Genomic DNA, 24,270 nt, shown 5'->3' with positions numbered 1-24,270 from the left:
TATTGCAACACAATTACTAACCTGCTCTGAAATATTCTCTCTCTTCCACACAAGCAACAGTAAACAAATGGTACCAGATTGAGTTATCCGGTAACTTCACAACACAGGTAAATGCCCAATAAGAGCCAACTATTTTAATTTTTAGTTTTGTACATACCAAGTGTATTAATGCGATAGATGAACTCCTTAAAAATTTCTTTTTCTTGAAGAAATTCTACTGGGATTTCAGGAAAAACGGTGCCGAAGTCACCTGCAGGCTTTGGTGACCAGCCTAATTTCCAGACCTGAAGAAATATAAAGACTACTTGTCCGAAACAGAAATAGCATTAACATACTGGTTTTGAATATTTATAGCTGTTAAGACATCAGTAATTCTCCAAATATAAAGAACTTAGAGAAAATTTAAATATCTAACACAGCTAATAGACATTTTACACTGTATTTCTAATCTTGGGGGGTTTTTTGGCATATTTCTCACTATGAATTAAATTATTCAGTCCTACTGTCCAAGTTTGGACATGAAAGTAAGTTCTGTCATATGTTTTAGTTTAAATTTTAAGTGCCAGGTGACTCCTAGATTGTGCAGAAATGATGCTAAAAGGTAATTCAGGGGAAAATAGTTCACATACTATTGATGGCTGAAAGAGCATGAAGATACATCTGAGAGTGGGCAAAAAAGTCTCAATCCAAAAAGTTACTATCTTTTGACATTCCATCAAAAATAGAGTGCTGAAAAACAGAGAAAGGCAAGAGAAACGGCCTTGCACCTATCAGGAAACCACTTTTTGCTCTACCTAATAAGCATCTACAAATGTTTCTGATAATGGTTTTGAAGTTTATCAAACCAAAGTAATTTCACAGTACTAATGATACATGGAGATAATCATGAGGCGTTCTTAAATCCATGTTACAGTGTCTGAAAAGAAAAGGTTGAAATACCTTGTCCAAAGGATCCAAGATGAGTTAGGAAAGAATAGTGAGATACAGTCCAGGAGTATCTGCCTGGTGTACCATGGTATGGTACCACGCACAAATAACTGAGCTAGTTCAGACACTACTGCAGACACCTCAGTACCACTGCATCATTGTGGTACTCAGCATGACAAAAAAATGATTTTGTCAATTCGGATGTCAAAGAAAGTAGCAGTGTAGATTTTGCACTCTGTCCAGGGTAAGCAATCCCACTGAGAGGAGGAAATATTAGCCCCAGCAAAGCATCCAAGTCACTGCTTGCTTCTCCTTTCTTTAGCTACCACCTGGACCTTCTTTCACATAAGAATGTAAGGAGCAACTACACGCTTTTCTAATCAAATCTCTGATGCCAAAGTGAACTTTTATTTGATATCTTTATAGTGTTTTGCTACTCAGTGTTTAAAAAGACAAGTTGTCTGATTGAACTAGCTAAAGGTTGAAGTCTGACTGACATAAAACTTAAGATGCAACACCATACTTGGTTTTCAAAGAGTTGTTTAATAGCCTTTAAAGTCTTGAAAAAAATGGATAATGAACATACCAAGGGAGGTACTCTTGTGTAACTGTTCACTAGAGGCAGCCTTGCTAAACTGATGATGATGTTCTTGAGAACAGGAGTAAGAAACGCTGGAATACTGCTGTTTCTTTTATGTCCCAGTGCCAAGACAGTCTGTAAGCATTCCACCATCTCAGCTACCATCTCACAAGCTGCAGTAATGTGTTTAGTTTCTTCATTGGGAGAAAAAGAAATTCAGTTTTATGAATCTATTCAAAAGACACATAATTTAAAAAGATACAGAAAACCAAAAAGCACTTAATGAAAGAGTATGTTGACTAAAAAGGATAAAACCACAATAAAGATGTAGACAAAGAAATACTCTACAATATTTCAGCTAATTGAAGAACATTACTACCACCTTCCCTGCAATGGCTTGCACTTTGCCAGTCTCAGTGCTGGACATTACCAGTACCTGAGATCTATCAGCAGAGCAGCTCACATGTTAAGCCCAGCAAGAACAGGCCACAGAGTACAGCATGTGTTAGAATTTAAAGTGAACAAACTCATCTGTTCTATAAGAAAACAGTCTCATAGCTGGCTCTATGCTAAATCTGACAAGCAGGTAATTTCTACAGATGGAAGTGGTATCTTACTGTACCAGCATAGCTAGATATGGCAAACAACGCTGTCCACACTCGTGGACTACACTTGACCTTCACCTCAACACACTGTACCCACACTGTAGAAGGACAATGAATCTGCCATTCATCAGAAGAAATATTAACACTTCTACCTCTCCCACATGAAATTTAAAAATCACACAATGCTTTAAAAAGCTCAGTCTGCAGCATTTAATTCTTTAGTGAAAGTTTAAGGCAAACGTGGAATTCACAGTTTACTTACTCTGTGTGTTTGAATCAACTTCATCCTCACTTAAGCCTTTTGAAGTATTCTTCTTTCTTTCAGGACTAAGTAGTTGATTACCAGGTTCAACTGCAACTGTATTAGACAAAAATATTTAAAAGATACAGCTATTACATATCTCATATTCCATTTTTCTCCTCAAAACCACATAGAGTCAAGTATTTACATCTCCAAGGCATCTGCCAAGTTCAAAAGTAAACACAAAATTTTACATGAGAAATTGAAATAGTAAAAATAGATTTGTCAGAAAATAATTAAAAAGTACTCAGAGGAAATATTCCAATCACCTAGCATTTCAACAATGATGACTGATGATTTATTAGAGAAAATTCTCATAGCTGTTCAAAGTGGACTCACCTGCTTCTATGATAAATCTAATGCAATTAATTAAGGAGCAAGCATATGTCACATGAACTGCAGAAGCCAGCAAATTCCAGAGACTAGGCTGCTGCAATGTAAGACAGCAACAATCCAGAGCAGCTTGAAGATCTATACTTAATGGAATCTGGTCATGCATTAAGTGCCATGATAGTGCCTGTGCAAAAATAAAAATCTCCCATTAACAGCAAAGACTCACAACAGAAGAACTTATAACCAAAGACATTTTGTTTTCTTCTTCTTTAACTCAGCAATATGTGAAGTTTTATTAGCAAGTTATATTTTTTTTTTTGAGAGAACAGAATTTAAGTACAAGAAAATTATGAGTATTATATACTGTCTATTCAGTGTGTCGTTCCCCCCCCCCCCCCAAAAATAATCAGTGCAGGGCCGTTTTCCCAAATGCCAAGATCATTCCATCATTCAATCAACCCCTCCTTGTAAAAAGCTGCCCTTGTCCCATAAGCCCATCTGATTTACTAGCACATATCACATAACCACTGAAGAAATTTCTACAGTTCAGAAAATTGCCCAGATCAAAAGTTACTCAATGGTGATCAGTTTAAGCCAAAGTTATTTCCTCTCCCAACATTTCATCACATCTTTAATTATGCTGTAGTTTCTTACCTCTACTGACATAACTACAAATTTCAGGATATCATCCTCTTTGTCAGGAGGAACACGGAGACCAGCTGGTAGTTTTGAGAGTAACAACAAATACTGAGCCAGTGCACGACAAAGCGTCATCATAGACTGATACATCACCTCATCTCCTATAAAATAAGACTGGATGAAATCTAACAGTTTGAATTGTTTCCCCCTCAATAAACGTTTTTCAGAATTATTTCATAAGCACTTTTACACCAAGTATCTTGATTTTTTTAAATAGTAAGTTCACATATTCACAAGACATCTGTAAATTGCCTTTGCAGAGGAGAGAATATACTTAAAAAGACCATTATTTCTATTACCAAAGATATCGCTTATTTTTTTCCAGTAGGCTGATGGCTCAGTTGGCAATAGTGGTTGAAAAACCTGGTGGTTGGCAGGAAGGTTTTGTACAGTGGCAGACACATGATCCAGAGTTACCCTCCGAGTTGTTTCAAAGAAGCTACTCTTCTGGTCTCTTGAGATTTCATTCATGCCAAGGCTTAAACAAGGTGCTAACAAGCTTAGGTTGAATTCCTGAAATCAAGTAGTAAATAAAAAGTAAAGAAATTGCTTTTAAAGACAAGCTAATATGGTGGCGGATTAGTTAATTAACTAATTTGTTATTACGACCTCTGCTCTACTGTGGTGTAAAAATACTATAATTAAGCCCATATTTGTTCCACCTTTAAATTCCAAACACTACTGTAGGGGAAAGAAAAAAAATCAATATGCTTATTCCAAATTTTCAGAATAATACGTGAAAAAAGCTTAAGGATGACCTATATGCAAGGAATCTTCAAGTAATATGCTTTCAAACAAGTCGGTCAAAAATCTTTTTAAAAAACAATTTCCCACTATTATTTCCACATACCAGCGGCAAACATAATGTAGAGAAATTGAACAAAATGTGTTCTTAGAAAACAAAGCAATTGATATAAGTTGTCCTTAATACCAGATTTACTATCTGTGGCCTGTTGGTGGCATATTGCAAGTCATCTAGCACAGATATTTAAAAGGTTACGGAAACATCTGGCCTTGTAAGAGACTGTATGGTAAAACAAGAAGATCACGTAAAACGGTAAAACTGGATTTTTGTAATTGCAATAACCTTCACTTCCTCTATACACCCAACCTGTACTACTGGAAAGCTATTATTAGCAGCATTGCTAGACACAGAAATGAAACATTTAGTTTCCAAAATGAAGTGAAATTCAAGAAGGGAACTACCAGCATTATATAAATTTGAAGTGTTTACATTTAAGAATCTAATCTATTAATATTACCAATAAGAACACAAGAAATAATTACATCCTCTTCAGCTGACTCTGTTCCATCTGACAATGAAGTTACCTTGCTGGTCATGAAGGAGTTCAGGTCAGGCTGAGGAATCCTATTCACCAACTCCGCACCTTCTAGCAGCGCTGAGTCAGACTTGATGCAACACTGCGATCTCACTAGTGACACATACCAATCCTTTAATAATTAAAAAAAACAAAAAAAACAACACACTCTATTACATACTTGTTTTCAGAAAATAATACGGTTCATGGGAGCAGGGGGAGAATGGCTCATTGGCATTGAACTGTGGTCCATTTAAGAGATCACTAGGCCACATTAATGTCAAAAACAACTCAAAGAAAAAAGCAGGACAAAACAGACAACTGACGAATGGACCATCTTAAACTAGACCAATAGATCTTCACTGGCAAGTTGTCTATTTCCAAGTCTGGACAGGAAACGAGGAAAAAGAAGCTTAAAATACAGCATAAATGTAGGTATTAGGATCCTAAAGCTGAGGAGAATATCTAGAAAAAACAACCCTGGAATACTGACTAGTCGCACAAACATAACAGTAATAGCAAAAACCCCAATACTAACACCAAGGAAAAGTCTTCAGATTCAAATAAACCAGCAGATGAGGATTACTTTTAACACTCACTGAAATAAATGAAGGCCATCACACACCACTGCAAATTTACTCCTTAAATTATCAGTGATGAGCCTACAATAATTAGTGAATGACATAACTAAACTAAGGAATATAGAGAGGCTCACTTACCCCTTTTCTCTGTTTTCTTTCTCATAACTGGACTGTGGACTCCAGTTGCTGATTTTAATTAGAATTTGCTGATATTAATTACAAAGAAACTAAGCCTGTCAGAGTTCAAGGAGCATCTGGACAAGTCTCTTAGTCATACAATTTAGTTTTAGGCAGCCCTGTGAGAACCAGGCAGTTGGACTGGATGATCTTTATGGGTCCCTTCCAACCGGAGATATTCTATGAACTATGTAGGGGTTGTGGAGGAAGCATACAAAAACTACTTCCTTTGTGCAGGATTTACAGTTACAGAGGAAGGAGTTTTTTTGGTTAATTTGAAGACAGAAAACTATGGGTAAAGGGTTTCTGGGCACAAACAGTGTTTCTTCCTGCTGTCTAAGTAGCTCTCAATCTCTCTCCTAAGTCAAGGCGCTCCTCAACTGCTTATCAGTCTCCTCCTAACTGTGAGCTTATCAAATAATTTTTGCTATCTCAGTTACATACGTTTCCTATTATTGTGTATCACTGTAGGACACAAAGGAATGAAAAGGAGAAATTATCTGTGCCATGGGACAAACTAGGAAGACACAGACCCCCAAAGACTTGCTCTTAGCCTCCCACCCCGCTTTGAAATACACACATCTAAGTACGTGAAAGACAGAAACCGTTAAGTAGTCATGATTGTTGTCTGAAAGTAATTTAAAGCTGAGAAGTGGAAACCAAGTAGTAATGCTTAATTTCCAAGAGACAATCAACAGTTTTCAGCAAATGAACTGATCACTGCACTAAACACATCAAGAAAGCAAGTAAGAATATATATATCTGTCTCTACTGAACCTTATATAAATCTTTCAGTTTCAGTTATGCAAAGAAACAAAACTTGATAGTTTTTCACAGCACTGTCAACATAAAACATCTATGCATGTGCTAATTATTCATCCTAAGTTCAATAGTCAGCCAACATATATGAAATCATTCACTGATATTTGAGATTCATTGACAATTCTGAGAACTTTAACTGCATTGTAAAAAAAAGCTGTATCTAAATATTTTGTAATGAGCAAAAGCTTGTTTACAGCCAAGGCACTTTTAGTGACTTTTTCTAAACATAATCTTACTTTGTCTAGAATTACATTCTCTAAAGCTGGTTCATCTTCTCCATCTAGTGGGTGTGAGGTAACCAGAGGTGAAGGACTAGTCGTGTCTGGTGCTACCATAAGACGAAACCTATCCAAGAGCGAGTAAAGTCTTTGGTGCCTGAAAATAGAACAACACATCAATAGAGAGCTAACTTACTCAGTTTTTTTAAATCATTTAAAAATAGAAAGACATCCAGAGCCAATTCTAATCCTGTGAGAGAAGAGCAGTAGGGTCTTAAGTTCTTTGTTGGATATATGCAGTCATGAGATGCAAAACTGCAAATTTCACCAGCTATCGGTAGCCAAAACAAATCAACTCAGCACCATCAACAAAGATTTAAATTTAATTTAGATTTAAAATCGGTATATGTTTAAGCATAAAATGCAAGCTGTTCAGTTTTCTTTATGCAGTAAATCTTTTTAATGAGTAAGAAAGATCAAAGTTTGTGTACAGATCATGTGATTGCAGACAAATACATTCTAACAGATACCAAACAAGAATCCACTGAAACAGAACTTTTCTTTTTTTTTCTTGGTAAATATATTAAGAATTCCAGTTTGTGGATTTATGTCAGTGTCAGGGATTTCAGGGTTTTTTGTTTGATTGGGGATTTTTTTATTCCATTACTGCTATCAAGAACTTGTATGAAGTCATTTGGAGATTTTGGAGTTTTTTTTAAAAATTCAAATATAACATTACCTATGAAGGCACATTACTATCAATTCACTGCAGTCTTGGGCGTTAGATTCTTTCCCTCTGCTTGATATTAATCTCGAAGAGTAATGACACCAAGAGGAGTAAATTAGGCTCCTTCCAACATTAAATAAAGCTTTTTCAAAAACTGAATAAGTTGCTCCTTTTTATAACAGCGGTTTACTTTTAAACAGCTGGGAGACTAAACAGTTAAAACTTTTAACACAGTTGTCTGGGGAAAAAATAAAGCCACCCAAAAAATGAGCCCATCCAGCTTGGACTTACAAAATTCTGCAAAAGTTTGAGGAAAATAAAGTTGTCTCCAGTAATGCAGTTTTTGGTCAAGGACACTATTTGCAGTTGCAGTCTCTCAAAATTTAAATACTGAATGAGATGTGGGAGACAGAATTTGATGCCTTCGACCCTTTAGCTTGCGTTAATTCTTAAGTATATTGCAAATTCAGCTCAGCTAACGCAACCGTCCTTGTGCCAGAATATGCCTGCATCTCATAAGAGAGGCTTTACTCCTGTTTTGCCTCCAAAAACAACCCACTATCTTAAGAAAAAAACCAAACGTAGGAAAAGAGTTAACACAATTAGTACCAGAACATTACTTTGTTTGGCATTTTAAGACATATTGATATTACTTACCTTGTTGCTAATCCACTGTTTTGAAGATATTCCTGAATTCTATCCAGTTCTTCAACTGGTAACTGAGTAATGCTGTTCTATAGGAATGAGTCACAAGAATTTTATAGGATAAAAATAAGTAAAATACCCATAGGTACTCTGAACAGATTAGGAAAATAATAGGCAGATAACGTGAAATGTAAACATTCATGTATCTATATATTAAAGTAAAAAAAATTTCTTTCCAATGAAATCACTTAAACATCATATTTTGATGCACTTAAAATCACTACACTTGATTATATTGCTAGCACTGCCCAATCTTATTTACAAATGAATATATTTATCTTTACCTGCAAAGTTGCAGCCAAAAGCATTTCTACCCGACGGCAAGCCAGCGTGTCAACCATGCGAGCAAGCACACGGAACGGAGTACACAGAAGCTTATCAACATATAATGTTAAAACAGCCCCAGACTGGCTGAGATGTATTCCCTCTAAGCACTGTAAAGTCTTCTTCAGAGTTGTGGGCTAGATGTTGAAACGAAACAAAAGAGAAAAACAGACCCCCAAAAAAAGCAATCAGTGAGAATACAAAGATCTTAAAGCTAGAGGGAAAAGCATTTAGAACTAGCTGATCAATATAATCATCTATATACAAATAGGTTTGAGTTACTGGCTTATTTAATTAATATGAACATTAAGTTGTTTGATGTTTAACTGTAAAAGCTTACTTTTACAAAGAGTAAGCAAAAACTAGGGAGCAAAACTTTTGGGAAAAAAGCTACAGAGACTTAAGTGGACTTGTAGAAAGCTTTGAAAACAGTAAGAAGCTTGAACTCTTGCTGGAAGAACATGAGCATAGTCGTCAAGACAGTACAGAAATCCAGATAAGCATTAGAGATTTTTTTGAGCACGTTTAATCAAAGAAACAGCGATGGCTACTCAGGATTAAAAGGGGGTGCAAATAATATTTTTTTTTTAATTTTTTTTTAATTTTTTTTTTAAATATGAGTACCAATTCAGCACCAATAATCTAAAAGGAGAAACACAAACTAGTTTTAGTTGTGGAACCAATCTTGTTTTAGAGCAGACTATAAATATCAGCTATTTTAATTTTACTGACTTTTCTAATAATCACCAAACATTTCATGGAATGACCACATCTTCCATTCAAACACGTTTAGTTCAGTTCATTCTACCGATTCTCAAACACTAAAGCCTACATTCACCTCACCTAACTTTAAAGTGTTAAAGCACTACTGCAGTTGCACTAGATTTGCAGAGAGACAATCGGAAGAGACAGGAAACCTTACCAGGCTACTCAGGGTGCAGTAGCATTTCCCCTCATTAGCACTAGAGGAAGCCCAGGAAATTACATTTCCCATCTAGTGAGTTCCCAAGATTAAGAGGATGTATACAACATTACATCCCTATAAAACATCATCCACTCCTTTTAATGGGGGGGAGGGGAAGGGGGCGGAAATCAACAGAAATCATATGCGGAATTTCTGAAGCAGTATTTCCCTCGCCAAGAGGCTACAACTTGTGGGGCAGATCAATGGGGAAGGCATGAGCTGGCAAATCATTTTCATGTTGTTAGGGCCTATGAAGATGGACTAGTTCCTATTCCTGCTACTGTAGTTAAGTAGTTCTGTTATTTATGCTACCAAGCTACTGAAATCAAAGGTGAAATTTACAGCTTTAATTTACCCTTCAGATATTTATTATGCAGGGAAAGGAAGGAAGAAAAGCAGCTTAACCAACTCTACTTGAATTCATAGATTTGATGGATCAGAACACATCTGATACTGAAGTTGCTAATATAAGGTTCATTGTTCACATTTTTAAAGAAGTGACTTTAAAAATAAAGCTAAAAGTTGATAAGTGACCCAGAAACATCAGAATTTGCAAACTTATCAATTAAACTTGTGCTGAAATATAAGTGACTTTACTCTTTAAAAAAAAAAAGTGAAAAGTTAACTTACAGCTGCAAGATTCTCACACCGTGATTGAATGGCCTGGATGAAGAGACCACTGGCTGCTGAATTCCTGTGGACAGCACTAATGAAGTCTTGTACTGGAGGCTCATGAGACAGATTAATCAAGTCTTGAACATGATTCACAATAAGCCAGGTCAAGTGTTCCGAATCATGTAGGTTTTGACACTAAAGGGGAAAAAAATAAAATCTGATTCCAGTAATACCCATATTAAGTGTTTAATTACTAAAAACTTTCTGACACAACATGAAGTTTTTCATATATAATTCTGGTAGCTATTTTAAAATTATGCATAAAGTGTCTCTATTTTAATATCACCATCATTATTTATATATGATAAATTTCCCAAATACTTTTGATCTTGTTGCAAATTAAGAGATTTATAATGAATTTGTAAATTATTTTTTTAAAACACTAAAAATCCATGTTAGAAATAAGTAAATTGAGAAGGTCGATTCAAAAGATGCTGCTTTGAATGAAATGCTACTTTAAACATGCACATGCACAGTTGTCTTGTAAAATGTGGTTTTCATTTAGGCTTCTTTTTAAAGATTTCTTATTACTACTGGCCTTAAACACAAGATGAATAATTTCTGGAAAACAAACCCAGAGAGATCTGTCAATAACTAGTTTTAAACCTATGGAGGCTATGTGTATATCAGCAAGCAGTGCAATGCAAGATGAAAAGATCTGTAGAGCTAGCCAGGTGATGCTGAGAGGCTGACGCTCCCCAGTAAAGAGGTTTATGGAAGGTTTTACCTTGGACTACCTCTAATCTGACTCTGGTGACTGAACATCCATTAGTACTTGAAGTGCTTCTTAAAACATAGCTTTTGGTTTAGTTGAATCTGAAAGGAATGCAGTTTGCTTACCTCAAAACTGCTCTGCAATGCAAACCAAAGTGCAATACTAGATATCATGGGAAGATTCACTTTAAAAGTTCCCAATGAACTAAAATCCTAATATTGAGGCAGCAAGAGGCCAAAGCCACAGGAACTGCTCTCATTAGAGAGCCAAAATGGAAGTTAAATGTTAATTTAAAAACACTCCTCTTAAGGTATAAAGACAGAAATTTGTCATCTATAGACACTGTGCACTGCTACTGATGTCGGGAAGCCTAACACTGCTTAGTGTGCTCCTAGCATCTCACAAGTAAGGGATGTGATACCCAGCAGATAATTCTATTACGCACCAGGTATCCTTGACAAGTCAAGAGAATTCTCAGTTCAGAACAGAAAGAAAAAAAAGCCAAATGAGGATGTACCTAAGCTTACAGAAGCACCACTTGAAAAATAAAATTACTAGTTTCACAAGTCTTCTTTTTCACTTGTGAACAGATTCAGTTAATGCACATCAGTTATAAAAGACTGTCAAGCATAACAAAGTAACTCAAAACTCTAGTTATAAAATTCATAATTCAAAACTTACAACATAGTCACAAAAAAGAATGAGCGCTCCTCTTCTCACTATCTCTCGATTGCACATGCCACGTTTAGATTCTGAATTTGATTCATCGCTGTCTCCAGATATCTGAGGGCTAAGCAATTTAGTTGTAGAAAGACTGTGTCGCCTGCAAGAAGCACATTATATTTTGTTACTATTTTATTATTATATTTCATTACGATGGCTGCTGAAACATTAATGATCAAATCGCTTGGAATATCCTACCAATGTCCTTACATAGTATTTCTTTTCCTAGAAACTTCATTCAAACATTATACTGCTTTGAAGTAGACAGCTTTCCATCAGCTCTCGACTTTCTAACAATTGTAGTATCACTTTTTTGTTCCATGCTTATTACTTCCTTGGACAGTCTGAAGAACTAAATAGATTATTTAAAAGAAAAACACGAGCTATTGCATGTCTGGTAGGATAACAGAACCTAATTCTGTATTTTTTTCTCAAGCCAAACCAGTGTTTTTGAGCTCTTAGTCTAGGGTCAGATTGAAAGTGATGCCCTACCCAGAAAAAAAAACAAAACAGAGGTAATATTGGTAAATCAAAAAAGATAACGGGCAATAAATAGCAGGCATCACCTTAGCTATTCTAGTTGCCTTACTTTCCCCATAAGCCTGGTAATTTTATGTTTCCTCAAATTAGAAAAATATTTTTTCACATCATGAAGTTGAACTGAGGCAAGAATCTCACATGTGAGCAAGTATTGATCCACTCATGTTGCAGAGCAAGATTATTCTTCCATAACATTCACTGCAAAGGCATCAGGCATGTCTCAAGTCAGCTGTTAATCTCCCTCCACAGTTAAGACAGAGGGACATCGACCGACATAGGGGATTTATCTTCCTTACCCCCAGAGGATCAATCACCCCGATGCCTGACAGGTGGGATGAACTAACTTCAGACCAAGAGAACACTCATTTCAGAAAACTAATGTTAAGTGAGGTTACTATGGTGCTTGATGCTAATGAATCAGCATGGTACTGATACTATGTTTTGATAGCATTTAGTAACAGTCACACTGAGGACAGAACAGAAACAACTCTAATTACAGTTATACTGATCAGATTTTGTATTTTCATAAACACAACAGTGTATATCATCTGCATGGCTGGTTATTTGCTAGAAGGTGAAATACGAAGCCTCCCTAGGAACATGAAATCTGAAATAACTATAACAAAATTTTCAGTATTTCCATAATTTTAATTAAATGTAGTACAGAGATGAAGCTTTTTTGGCTTAAAAGTGGAAAGATTACCTGGCAGTTCTTTTGAAGAACAACTGAGCACAGGACACTGTTCCTTAGTTTGAATTACATACTGATACCAGAACAGACAATAGGTATACACGTAAAGTAAATGCAGAACTAGCTACCTATTTCAGAATCCAAACAGTACTATTCAACAGACTGACAGGCTTAGCAGATAAAAAGCTAGATTTTTAAAATATAATTTTAGCAAATACAACTATGGAGACACACTGCTAATACTAAGGATCCAAAACAAATCTTACTTCGGGGTTTGATGCACTTCTGACCACCAGTTGTAGTTGGTATAATTGACAAGAAGCAGGATTTGACACCAGAGGAGAACTAAAGAAGGATGCGTGGGAATCATAGACTGAACAAGATCACTCAAACTTTCAAGAGTATAGAAACTACCATCAGATCCATCTCCTGTAAAAAGTCTGGTGGCAGCAGCTGTGATTCTTCTAAACATTCCTGAAAATAATAAAATCATGTTAGAGTAACTATGTTCTAGTCTGAATTCTGAGGTTTTAAAGTTATCCAGGGCACCGTGAGATTACAAATCTTGTTTCATAAGCCACTACCATTCCTGGAAGAAAGATATATCCTAAGTGGTTTTACAAATGTAAGGCAAAACACGGAGTTTGCCAAAGGGCAGTGTGTAAACCAGTAATGACCAGCTCCCAGACTCAATAAATAATGCTTTAGATCAGACTAGAATTGTAATAAAACCTAACTTTTTCTCTATCATGCATCAAAAAGTTTATCTGATACATGAAAACCTTACCAAATTTAAATTGTTAATTATAGACCAGGATTTGGGGAGTTTGTTTTGTTTACAGAGTAAGACAGAAGTTTTAATTAAGAACCATGCCATAAGTACTATTCTACATGCTAAGGAAGATCAATTACAAGTCTCCTACTTCAGATAAGGGCTTCCTAAATACATTTAGTTGAAACAAAACTGATACCCTTCCATCCAATTTCTAAAGTGCAAAAAGTAAATGGTTTTAAGTGGAGAAAAGTCATTACCGTGCATACTGAACACTCAGCACGAAAGCGGAATTTTGCTTTCTGACTTGCTGATTTGCTATTCATATGCCAAAACAAAGGGAAGGAAAACAAGGACAACTGACAACGTTGTCTAAAGATACAGGACTTTGAATTTTATGAGATCGGGGAAAAAAAGGGTTTCTTCAGAACCAATTAGAAACCAAAAGCTGATCAGAATAATGAAGTAGATCTGTTGCTTGCTTGCATTGCAAACCAGTGCTATACCCATTCCAGCTTCCTGCATTTGCAGTAATTGCACCATCTACTGACTTTCCACAGTCATGAAAGCCACTACGTGCTAATCTTTTACTTTGTCTATGCCTTTTATTCCTACTAACTTCAAAGTAGCATACTGAAAATGTTCGTTTCTAATCTGGTAGCTTCGTACAGTTGAACACATAGGAGTCAGCAATGCTCACATTTTGGAAAAAAACTATAATGGGTGAGAAGACAAAACATCCAAGTGGAATAGTGGTTAAAAATGACAGAAGATCTTAGTCTATGTTCCCAGACACAAGTCGCTATAGGGGAATATAACTTAAAGAGAAAAAAATTATAGAGGTTGTAACTGAACAAAAGTATTACAAAACCAGGCACTTAGTTAACCCTAAGCCTAAATCTGAAAGAAAATGCTACGACATGAAAACACAGCCCAAACGTCTAAACAACTTTCCTTCTACTGTTACACCATATCAGCAACCACATTACTGTTAGTACTTAGAGTTAATTTGTAGTCTTAGATTAAATAATTTCTAGACATCATGCAATACGCATAGAATCATAGAATATGCTGAGTTGGAAGGGACCCATAAGGATCATCGAGTCCAACTCCTGGCTCCACACAGGACCAGCCGAATCAGAGCATGTGACTGAGGGCGTTATCCAGACGCTTCTTGAACTCAGTCAAGCTCGGTGCTGTGACCACTTCCCTGGGGAGCCTGTTCCAGTGCCTGACCACCCTCTCAGCGAAGAACCTTTTCCTGATATCCATCCTAAACCTCCCCCGTCACAGCCTCATTCTGTTCCCTCGGGTTCTATCACTGGTCACCAGAGGGAGGAGATCAGCGCCTGCCCCTTCGCTCCCCCTCGTGAGGAAGCTGTAGGCTGCACTGAGGTTTCCCCTCAGTCTCCTCTTGTCTAGGCTGAACAAACCAAGAGACTTCAGCCTCTCCTCATATGTCTTCCCCTCTAGACCCCTCACCATCTTTGTTGCCCTCTTTTGGACACTCTCCAATAGTTTTATGTCCTTTTCGTACTGTGGCACCCAAAACTGCACACATATCCCAGTGCTCTGCCTATCTGATATATTTAATTTTACGTGAAAATCTCTATGTAGTTCCTGGCAAGACTCACAGTGCAGCTTGGAAGCCAGTCACAGTAGCAGAACTAGCTGAGTCTTCCCTTTCACTTATTCTCAGCTCTCACTGTGGAAGAACCCACTTCCCGGATTTCAATCACCAGCTTGATTTTCTGATTTCATTGGTCATAGCTTGACACCGTTTAAACACTTACTCAAAATCACCTTGGCATAAGTTAGTTATTGTAATATTCATTTCAAATGTTTCTCCATGACAGCAATTAACAGTGTACACACTTCAGTTATTATTGTAAACAGACACATGGGAAAAGAGAACTATCACTCACTACATCAGAGTCCTGTGCCCTACAGCAGGCTTAAAACAAAGATCAAGGAAGGTTCTGGTAACCATCACCATATTTTGTGCCTCTTCACTCACAATCCCGGGGTCTTTGTGGCAAGAACCTAGGTTTGGAGGGCTCAGTTTCTTAAAACAAAGCGCTCTTCTGACAAGTCAAAAGACAAATCATCATCCACCATGGCTGCACAAACTCTCACAACATAATTCAATTGGTTTCCCATTCACTTTTCTGTGTGGTGCTTAGCTGCCGGCTGAGGCTTACTGTCACTGAAGTCTAGGAGGAGTAAAGCTACTGAAAGTTAAATCAAGACAATGCAGAAGCTTTGCGCTTTGATAGAGAACCAGCTGAAGACCCAGAACACTTCCATCAGCACTTTAGTCACTTATTTTAAGTCTACACCTACGATACTTATGTTTGTGAGAAGCAGCTGGTAGCAATGACAGTAACAGAACTACTTTTTTTTCCCCTGAAGAAAGGGCTTTATAACTGAACTTTCTAGGCAGAACTTAAAAAGGAAAAAGATTAGAGGCTGCTGGGACAGAATGGAGCACAGAATCATGTTAAATGTCTAACAGTATTCTGTACGCACTTTTTTTTGTTATTTGCATCTGCTAAGTAGTGAAGTGCTGTAAGTCTCATTTTACAGGTGAGGCCATGGAATGCAGAGTTCCTTGACCCATATCTGTAAGGAAGTTTATGAAGATCCAGGGACTTATGCCAAGACCTTTTAAATAGCAGCCAACTACTGTAATCCAACGTTGGATTTCAGCTTCAGGGTGAAAATCAGAAGGCAAAAAGGACAGTCATAGTAAAGAAAGAATAAAAGAAAGGGAAGATAGTGCCACTATTAGGAAAATAAGACTAAGAAATCAGGCTAAGGAGTTACTGAAGTCCCAGTAACTGGATATCTAGCAGAAGACATCTAAGGCAGAACTCCCAAACCTGAAGACAGGAGGTGAAGACCAGCTAGCTGGAACAGTACTGCCTTTCCTAGTCTTCTGGTTTTGGTTCGTTGGTTGGTGTCTTTTTGTATGATTTTACTAATTATGACAAAGACCAGGAACCTACCTTGTCCTGAGTCTGAACCAGTGGTCTGTAACTCTGTATTTTAAGCCTGGACATTCCTACCAACCTCCAATTTGAGAAAAAGCATGAGAAATATAGCCACAAATTTGGAATGCTTTGCATTTTTGGACTGGAAAAATTTTAGACAGATGAAAAGTCACTAGTTACACTTTGTTCCACATAGATAGAAGAAATGTGAAAAATGTGCCCTGCATGCCTGAAGCACAAAGTTTGGGAGGTTCCTTATAGTGAGTAGGACAGAATGTCTTCAGCATCTACATATTCCTTTTCGGTAGTTCACCACATTCAACAATTGTCTCAGAACTGAAAAGCCACCCTGCCACTGCATGCTACAACACAAGGCATTGCTTAAAGTATTACCTGATTTGAAGATATGTATTAAGCACATAAGCAGCGTGCCCAGCTCCTGGCAGTAGAAAGTATGTTGCTGCTCATTCATGTCCACTTTCAATTGTTTGGTAACAATATCTTCCAGTAAAATGCCAACCAGCTGTAATAAGAACCTTAAAAGAAAACATGTATACAATCAACAGAGAAACTATCAATGCAACATCTTGCAGAATAAGATGAGGTTTGCCTGTGAAACTCAGTAAGTTTGAAAAATAAAATTAAACGCTACAGAACAGGTTGACCTAAAACATATATGATGCTATAGGTATGGAAAGATGAATCACAAGCACTTCAATAATTACATAGTGGCTCTGGGTTATTTACTCATCAGTTACAGTCGTGATAGCATACATACACCAGCCCACCTCGCTTACACAGCAAACACTGAAAATGCTATGGTGCCTTTATGGTGATCTGCAATGAACGAAAAACACACCATGACAGTTACTGCAGCTCAGCTGAGGAGGTGCAACTCAGCAAGTCACAGTAACTAGCTGTTTACAGCCTCATCTATCCACACTCTACTACACGGGTTCCATATCAAATCTCCAGCCAGGGGGAAAAAAAAAAATAATCAAAAGAAACACCAAAAAAGAGCATTTGAGGAAAGCCATCCTTGCTCCTGGCCATAACTGTCCTCAACTCACTCCTGTCAGACATAAAGTCACATTAAGGGAGTCCAGAAGCCCCTCTTCCCTCTACCCATCACACTCAGTGAGCTGAATGATAAGGAACAGCATTTTATTTCTCTCTGAAGTTTCGTAGTTGAGCAAAAAGTTCTTCTTTTCGTAAACAAATAGCTATTTTAAATGCTTCCCACCACATTAAAACATAATGCCTTAACGACAAACATTATGTCAACATAATACCATTGCCATCTCTCCACACTTCTTTTGCCTGAAGTTTGTCACACCCTGAGGACATCAGCATGGGAAGCTAACTAGACAAAACTAGCTCTTTAACAATAAGAAATAAAGAGCAGGACTAACTTAATAGATTTGAATCCATCTACTGCCAAGATTCTAGTACAGAACCTGGGCTTCTACTGAGGGGATGACTCATTTTTCAGATTCAACATAGGGAGGGAGGAAAAGGTTAAGCAGTTAAATTTTTGGATCCAATTTTAATACATCCAAGATTCACTCATTTTAACAGCTCCATCAGGTCCTTCACTTGGCTTGAGAAGAAGTATCAGAACAGTTCGAAGTCCCTACTACAAACTGCTCATCTGCTCACCCTCTACTGTCCATATCGTTATTCCTTCCTCCATACACACTCCTCCCATATCAACTTATTAGCAGAGTTTATTCCTATCAGATAACAGTTCTATACATGTCTATATATTGCATAATACATTTGTGATTTCTCAGAAATCTTAATCTTTCCTCTAAGTTATTCAGAAGACAACATACCTAGAAAATGTCTCTTCAGGCAGATATTTAGCCTGTTTAAGCTCAGTGTGATCCTCTGGTGCAGCTATGTTATCTTCTCCACATCTCAGTCTGTTAATTGCTTGACACGAAATCAAGTATGGTGAGAAGGAAAGCTCTTGTATACGAGATAGAACAATATCTTCTGTTGACTGTGAAATCAGAACTCTAAGGATAGCTAAAATTCCAGAAATCCATAGCTGGACAGTGCTCACCGATGCCTGACAAACACAAAAAAGCAGATTATTAACACAGTGAATAAGGTTGACAGTTACCATGAGAATAGTGTTTTGGAAGACCTGAACACAGAAGTTATTTCCTGCTTGCTCTGTTCTCAAATAGGTATGATTTTATGCAACAGTTAATCGAAGTGTTTAACTTTAAAAGTATTCAACACAACATAGGAATGCATTCAACTTTTCTAAAGCAAGTCTTCGAAAAAATTAACATAATCTCAACTATAAAAATAGTACAAATACTTGCATAAGAAAAAAAGTGTGATTTTCCTATAATAAATTCTAGAATGCAATTTAATAACAATATGTTTCTCTACCTTCCTGATCCTCAAAATACAAAATGAAGGCAAGTAATCCATAAGCAGAATGTTCGTGTATAAAGTGCTCCTTGCTGGTAAATCTTACTAGTTCTGATGAATTCTTCCCTAAAATCTGCTGCAGTTACTTTAACATCACATTGCAAAATATGGAAGAGAAACACATGCTCCTTTGTTCTGCCCGAAAGAGACCAGATTCTCTCTTGCCTGGAAACAATCACTTTTACTACTTGCCTAGAAACACTTCACCTGCTTTAGCAGGTTCCCACTTGCTTACCATTGTTTTAGGAGTAACAAACATGCTCCTTAAAAGCATGTCCACAGGGCGAAGGGATGAAGGAGCTAAAATTTCAAACAAAGTGTTTAGTACTCCCAGAGCATCGTGGGAGTCTATATGCATCTATAAAAGAAAAAACACAAAATTAATTTGCAACTATCCACTAAAGGCAACTGCAACACAAAATTACCATTTCATGTTTTAAACATTTTTGTGACAACCTGTGTGTAATAAAACTGTCCTTTACAGTACAAAATTCAGAGCCACCAAAATCTATGAAAGGTAAATTTAAGTTTCTTGCAGGCCTTCCTACACAGGAGGTTTGAGAACATGGACAAAAATCCATCATATGAAATTCAATATACATACCACATATTTTATTAGGAGAAATATGCCATATTCAGAGAATGAGACCAAAAGACTGACTTGTCATAAAAATCTAAAAACTTTCCTCCTCCCTGCACATCCTACTAGGCACATTTATAGTGCAACACTGGTTGTGAATAAAATTAAGCAGATAACTAGGAGAAAAAAATATTGATGGTAAAAAATTATCATCAGATAAGTGAAAAGCTACAACAGTATTACACAGCAGCAGCAGCGATAGGACACCTTACTGATCAGTTTTTAAGTTAAATTATAAAACAATCAACTGCAAAAAGCAAAAGGACTGGACTCAAAATCTAAATGACTATCTTGCCTAAGTAATCTGATAGTTGAGCATGTGCACAGATTTATACAAAAAAAAGGCAATTTCAAATTGCTAGCATTTTAGCTTTGCTCAAAACCAGCTGTCTAATCCACAATACTGCCTGCTCTCCCCAACCATGAGATCTCCTCATGGGAGTGGAGATCTGCCATCACGGAGTTAAGATCATTAAGGGCACAATTTCACTATGTTTATTTTTTAGCCTTGAAGTAAGCGTTTCTAATTCCAGAAAAGCTGTATCGAAGACAAGTCCTCTGTTGCTTAGGGAGCAGCACTGAAAGTCTTTCTCCTAAGAGGAGTCTTTTCTTCCCAGATACAAAGGGCCAACTCTCCTTCCCCAGGGTGCAGTCCAGTAAGGGACATGCAATGGAGGGAGTCCCAGCAGAAAGCCACACGGATGGCTACAGGCTTGCAGCATCTGGTGTACAAGGAGCGGCTGAGATTGTTCAGCCTGGAGAAGGCTCAGGAGGATCTTTATCAATGTGTAGAAATATCTGACCAGGGGAGGAGAAATATCTCCAGGAGGAGACGACAGAAGCACAGAAAAGGCCAGCATTTTCTCAGTGGTATCCAGTACAAGGGTGAAAGGCAATAGGCACAAGTTGAAATACAGGAAATTCCGCTTAAATACAGATTTTACTTGTTTGTTTTCTGCCTGTGAGGATGCTCGGACACTGGAAGAGGTTGCTTAGAGAGGTTATGGAGGCTCCATCCTTGGAGACTGTCAAAGCTTGACTGAACATGGTCCTAAGCAACCTGCTCCAGTAGATGCTGCTTTGAGAAGACGACAATACCTAGAAGTCCATTTCAACCTCAACTATTCCATGATTCTGTGATTTATTAATGCAGTTTCAGACACTTACTTTTTTTTAGTGAGGAGAATGAAAAGACATTAGACCCACTGCAGTTACGAGAAAATAATTTAGACATTCTATAAACATGGGAGAATCTTCACATCATTTAATAAGTGCTATGATATAATCATGTAAGAGAAATAGAATGAGCTTCCCCTGGAAACAGCCTCAAAGATGCTGCAGAGTTCATGCATTTAAATATGACCTTTGACTTCAAAGACTTAGTCTACCTTGCAGTAATTGTTTTTCAGATACGGTAACCACACTTTCAAGAAAATCTGTCTTCATATAAGAAAATCAAATACCCAAAGCCATTATTGATACATACATTATAACGATTATTTTAGATGTTTATAGATTAAAAATTCATGTAATAACCTGTTGTTTTGCAAGCATTGGGAGAACAATGTCAGCTATTTGCCGGGACAATCTTTTCCATTTGTCTTCATTTTCTTTATGACACTGTTGCAATACTAAGATGAACATTTCTAGCACCTGAGGAAAAGTCCAAAAGAATGCAAGTAAACACCCACACTAACAAGAAACATTTAAGTAATACCGTAGTGGAAAAAATATTTACTATTTCATTCATCTGCCAAAAAGCAAAAAGAAAAGAAAACCCACAGGACAAATCACACAACGTTTTTAAAACCCCGTTTTCAGGTTAAAAGCTTGTTTGTAGGTATGACTTTTTTTTTTTTAATATGACTCTTCCAGTTATTTTTATAAACCAGAAAAAAATGCTTTCTTTGTCCTTTTTAAAGCACATTTGTCAAAAGACTACTCAAACAACTGGAAAAAGGATAGTAAATCTAAATGTTGCATTGCATACTCAACAAAAAGAGAAGGAAGGAAAAGAGCTACTTCCCCCATATATACTCTTTCTTTATTCTAGCTCAAATAAAGTTGAAATTTGGTCAAGGAAACAGAACAGACATTTTTATGGAGCTCATTCACCTGAGATATATCACTTTTATAAAAAGTTTATAGGACAGCGTATAATGGAGCACACAACCAGCAAGGATCACTTCTAGTAGCTGAATAAGTTATTGGTTTGAGGGTTATAGAAGACCACACTCTGAAGGACAAACAGACCAAAGACCAAGCAGGAACGTTAATATACGGACTAGGAAGCAGGACAGAAGAATTTGGTTCAGAAAATCAGTTAGAGTACATGTAAAAGAAATTCAAGTAGTTAGATTCAGAAACACAGCCAAAAAAACCCAGATTTTTGAGAAGTCATCTGATGATATTTCTCATGCGATAGGAGCCATTCTGGGCTGAATGACTTGAACTGTGCAGCTCCATGGATGGTAGCTACAGTTGTGTAACAGAAAAGTTGCAGTTCTTGGAGTCTCTCAAATAACTGGGACACCACTGCAGAACACCCCAGCCACAGTCAAGGACCAACAGAACTGCCCAGGGGTTAGTTTGTCCTCCCCCTCTGCTCTGCCCTGGTGAAGCCACATCTGGAGTTCTGTGTCCAGTTCTGGGCTCCCCAGTTTAAGAAAGACAGGGAACTACTGGAGAGAGTCCAGTGGAGGCCTACAAAGATGATTAAGGGACTAGAGCATCTCCTGTATGAGGAAAGGCTGAGAGAGCTGGGGCTGTTTAGTCTGGAGGAGAGAAGACTGGGAGGGGATCTTGTTAATGCCTATAAATATCTAAAGGGCAGATGTCAAGAGAAGGGGCCAAACTCTTCTCAATGGTGCCCAGTGACAGAACAAGGGGCAACAGGCACAAACTGGAACACAGGAAGTTCCATCTCAACATGAGGAAAAACTTCTTCACTTTGAGGGTGATAGAGCACTGAACAGGCTCTCCAGAGAGGTTGTGGAATCTCCTTCTCTAGAGATATTCAAAACCTGCCTGGAAATGATCCTGTGCAACATGCTCTATGTGATCCTGCTTTAGCAGGGGGGTTAGACTAGATGATCTCCAGAGGTCCCTTCCAACCCCTACCAAAATAAAAAAAACCAAGAAAAACCCCATACTGCACCAAAAAACCAGGACAGAATAAGAACTACAAATGGGATGGTGTGGGAAGAGCAGTGCATGGGTGGTCTTTAATAGGTTAAGTGTGTCAGAAGGAGATCTGCTGGCAATTGCAGTACTTTATGTAACACAAAGTTATTCACTATTTCACATCATGCATCTACAGAGTGTCATTTCATATACTTATATTAGTCATTTCATGATTATAAAGCTACAAATTCAAAAGAAAATGTGGATACACAAAATTACCCCAATCTGAACATGCAGTTCTAACAAATTATTTTGACAAGATGTACTGACTTTTTTCCCAACTATTCTCAGAAAATACATTTCTTACATTAGCATACACTAGAATCGCATTTTCACATGATGAAAGGCAAAGCACATTAAGTTTGTGAAGCACCTGAATAAGCAATAAGATCCCATGTTAATTATGTCACTTCTCTTAAAATTACTTTTATGTTTTCCTTTTAAACAAAGTGCATTGAAGAAAGTCATTCTTATACACCTACAAGGCAGAAACATGTTTTCCAGACCCATGGGGTCTGGGGCAAAGTAATAAGTGCTAACAAGTGTTTAATTACGAGTTTCATTACCTTATCCAAATTATCTGTAATTTAAAATATTATTGAAGATATTGCTACTGTATAGCAATACCTAAATCACCTCTATGCAACATGTTTCCTACTTTTAATCCTGTCCTCTCTTCCACTTTTACCCCCATCCTTTTAAGTTTCTTGAATCCTAATTTATTACAACTCCTTCTACTAACCTTCTGTTTATTCAATCTGCAACACAATCAAGATCATGAGCTTAACTGGAGGTTTTCAGTGCTTTGTTACCTAGGCTTGACTATAAAATCCCACAGACGTTATTTGACTTGAAATACTGATTTGTAGTGCAGAACCTTTCCCCTACCCCAAAAAATTTTTGCATACTCTCTAAGGAAAGATCATACACAGTGTCCAGCTATTCAAGTTTTGTATAGAAAATCATTAATATTGCTTGAAGCATTTTTAGCAAAGCAATGGTACCCTTTTACAGACCATAAACGGGGACACTTTGTCCTCCCCTCTTACCTGGTGGTACTGAATAAGTCTCAGCAGCATTGACACTACCACCTCCTTTTGTGTTTCCAACTCTTTTCCAGCATCAGCTTTATTTGTGCCTCTTAACACAAAGAGATCATGAACGATGGGTTGCAGAGCTGGTATTGCTGAAATGAAATTTGGGGGTTTTAGCATAAGACAAGTCACTCCTGAACAGTATTTTCTTGTCTAACAGTTCAGCTATTAAAAGTAAACTGTGCTTCAGTTTATTAAATGTTTTATCCATCCCTAAGAGAAAAAAGAGAACAAAAACTCACCACAAAACCAAACCCCAAACTTATCATGTATAATAATGTCTACCTTTTTACTTCTAGTAGAAAATTTGCCCACTCTCATAGAGCTAAAATGGATATTTTCATAAAATATTTCTCAGTAGAATCACTGGAAAGTATGAGAGATGCTTCTACTTAAAGGCTGAAAGTGGAGAGAAAAGAAAGGGGACTAAAAATTGAAGTCAAAGCCTTTAAAGTACTGCTATGTTATGAACTTATTACCTAATAAAGTTTCAAATAAAAACTTTGTGGCTACT

The 24,270-nt window shown here is 37.2% G+C and overlaps 1 protein-coding gene across 6 annotated transcripts in view; it reads right to left on the bottom strand.

The window, feature by feature from the left end:
• The window catches only part of HTT (huntingtin), an 87,333-nt gene that overhangs the window by 18,719 nt on the left and 44,344 nt on the right, over positions 1 to 24,270 (bottom strand). For 5 of the 6 annotated variants that reach the window (XR_008577107.1, XM_054825465.1, XM_054825467.1 and 2 more), the window contains 18 exons: positions 23,712 to 23,848; positions 21,016 to 21,132; positions 19,075 to 19,197; positions 18,227 to 18,465; positions 16,785 to 16,927; positions 12,893 to 13,100; positions 11,354 to 11,495; positions 9,913 to 10,092; positions 8,279 to 8,455; positions 7,947 to 8,023; positions 6,581 to 6,719; positions 4,733 to 4,897; positions 3,745 to 3,958; positions 3,401 to 3,546; positions 2,753 to 2,930; positions 2,375 to 2,470; positions 1,514 to 1,701; positions 158 to 284 (listed from right to left, as the gene is read on the bottom strand). Coding sequence is in view for 5 of the 6 variants with exons in the window: in XM_054825465.1 (XP_054681440.1) it covers positions 158 to 284; positions 1,514 to 1,701; positions 2,375 to 2,470; positions 2,753 to 2,930; positions 3,401 to 3,546; positions 3,745 to 3,958; positions 4,733 to 4,897; positions 6,581 to 6,719; positions 7,947 to 8,023; positions 8,279 to 8,455; positions 9,913 to 10,092; positions 11,354 to 11,495; positions 12,893 to 13,100; positions 16,785 to 16,927; positions 18,227 to 18,465; positions 19,075 to 19,197; positions 21,016 to 21,132; positions 23,712 to 23,848 (2,796 nt within the window). In the remaining variant the exon portion in view is untranslated. The remainder of the gene's footprint in view (positions 1 to 157; positions 285 to 1,513; positions 1,702 to 2,374; positions 2,471 to 2,752; positions 2,931 to 3,400; positions 3,547 to 3,744; positions 3,959 to 4,732; positions 4,898 to 6,580; positions 6,720 to 7,946; positions 8,024 to 8,278; positions 8,456 to 9,912; positions 10,093 to 11,353; positions 11,496 to 12,892; positions 13,101 to 16,784; positions 16,928 to 18,226; positions 18,466 to 19,074; positions 19,198 to 21,015; positions 21,133 to 23,711; positions 23,849 to 24,270) is intronic. The other variant, XM_054825466.1, reaches the window with a different exon arrangement.

The sequence above is a fragment of the Grus americana genome, chromosome 4 (genome assembly GCF_028858705.1).
Source record: "Grus americana isolate bGruAme1 chromosome 4, bGruAme1.mat, whole genome shotgun sequence".
Lineage (NCBI taxonomy): Eukaryota > Metazoa > Chordata > Aves > Gruiformes > Gruidae > Grus > Grus americana.
This window is presented reverse-complemented; position numbering and strand designations above follow the sequence as displayed.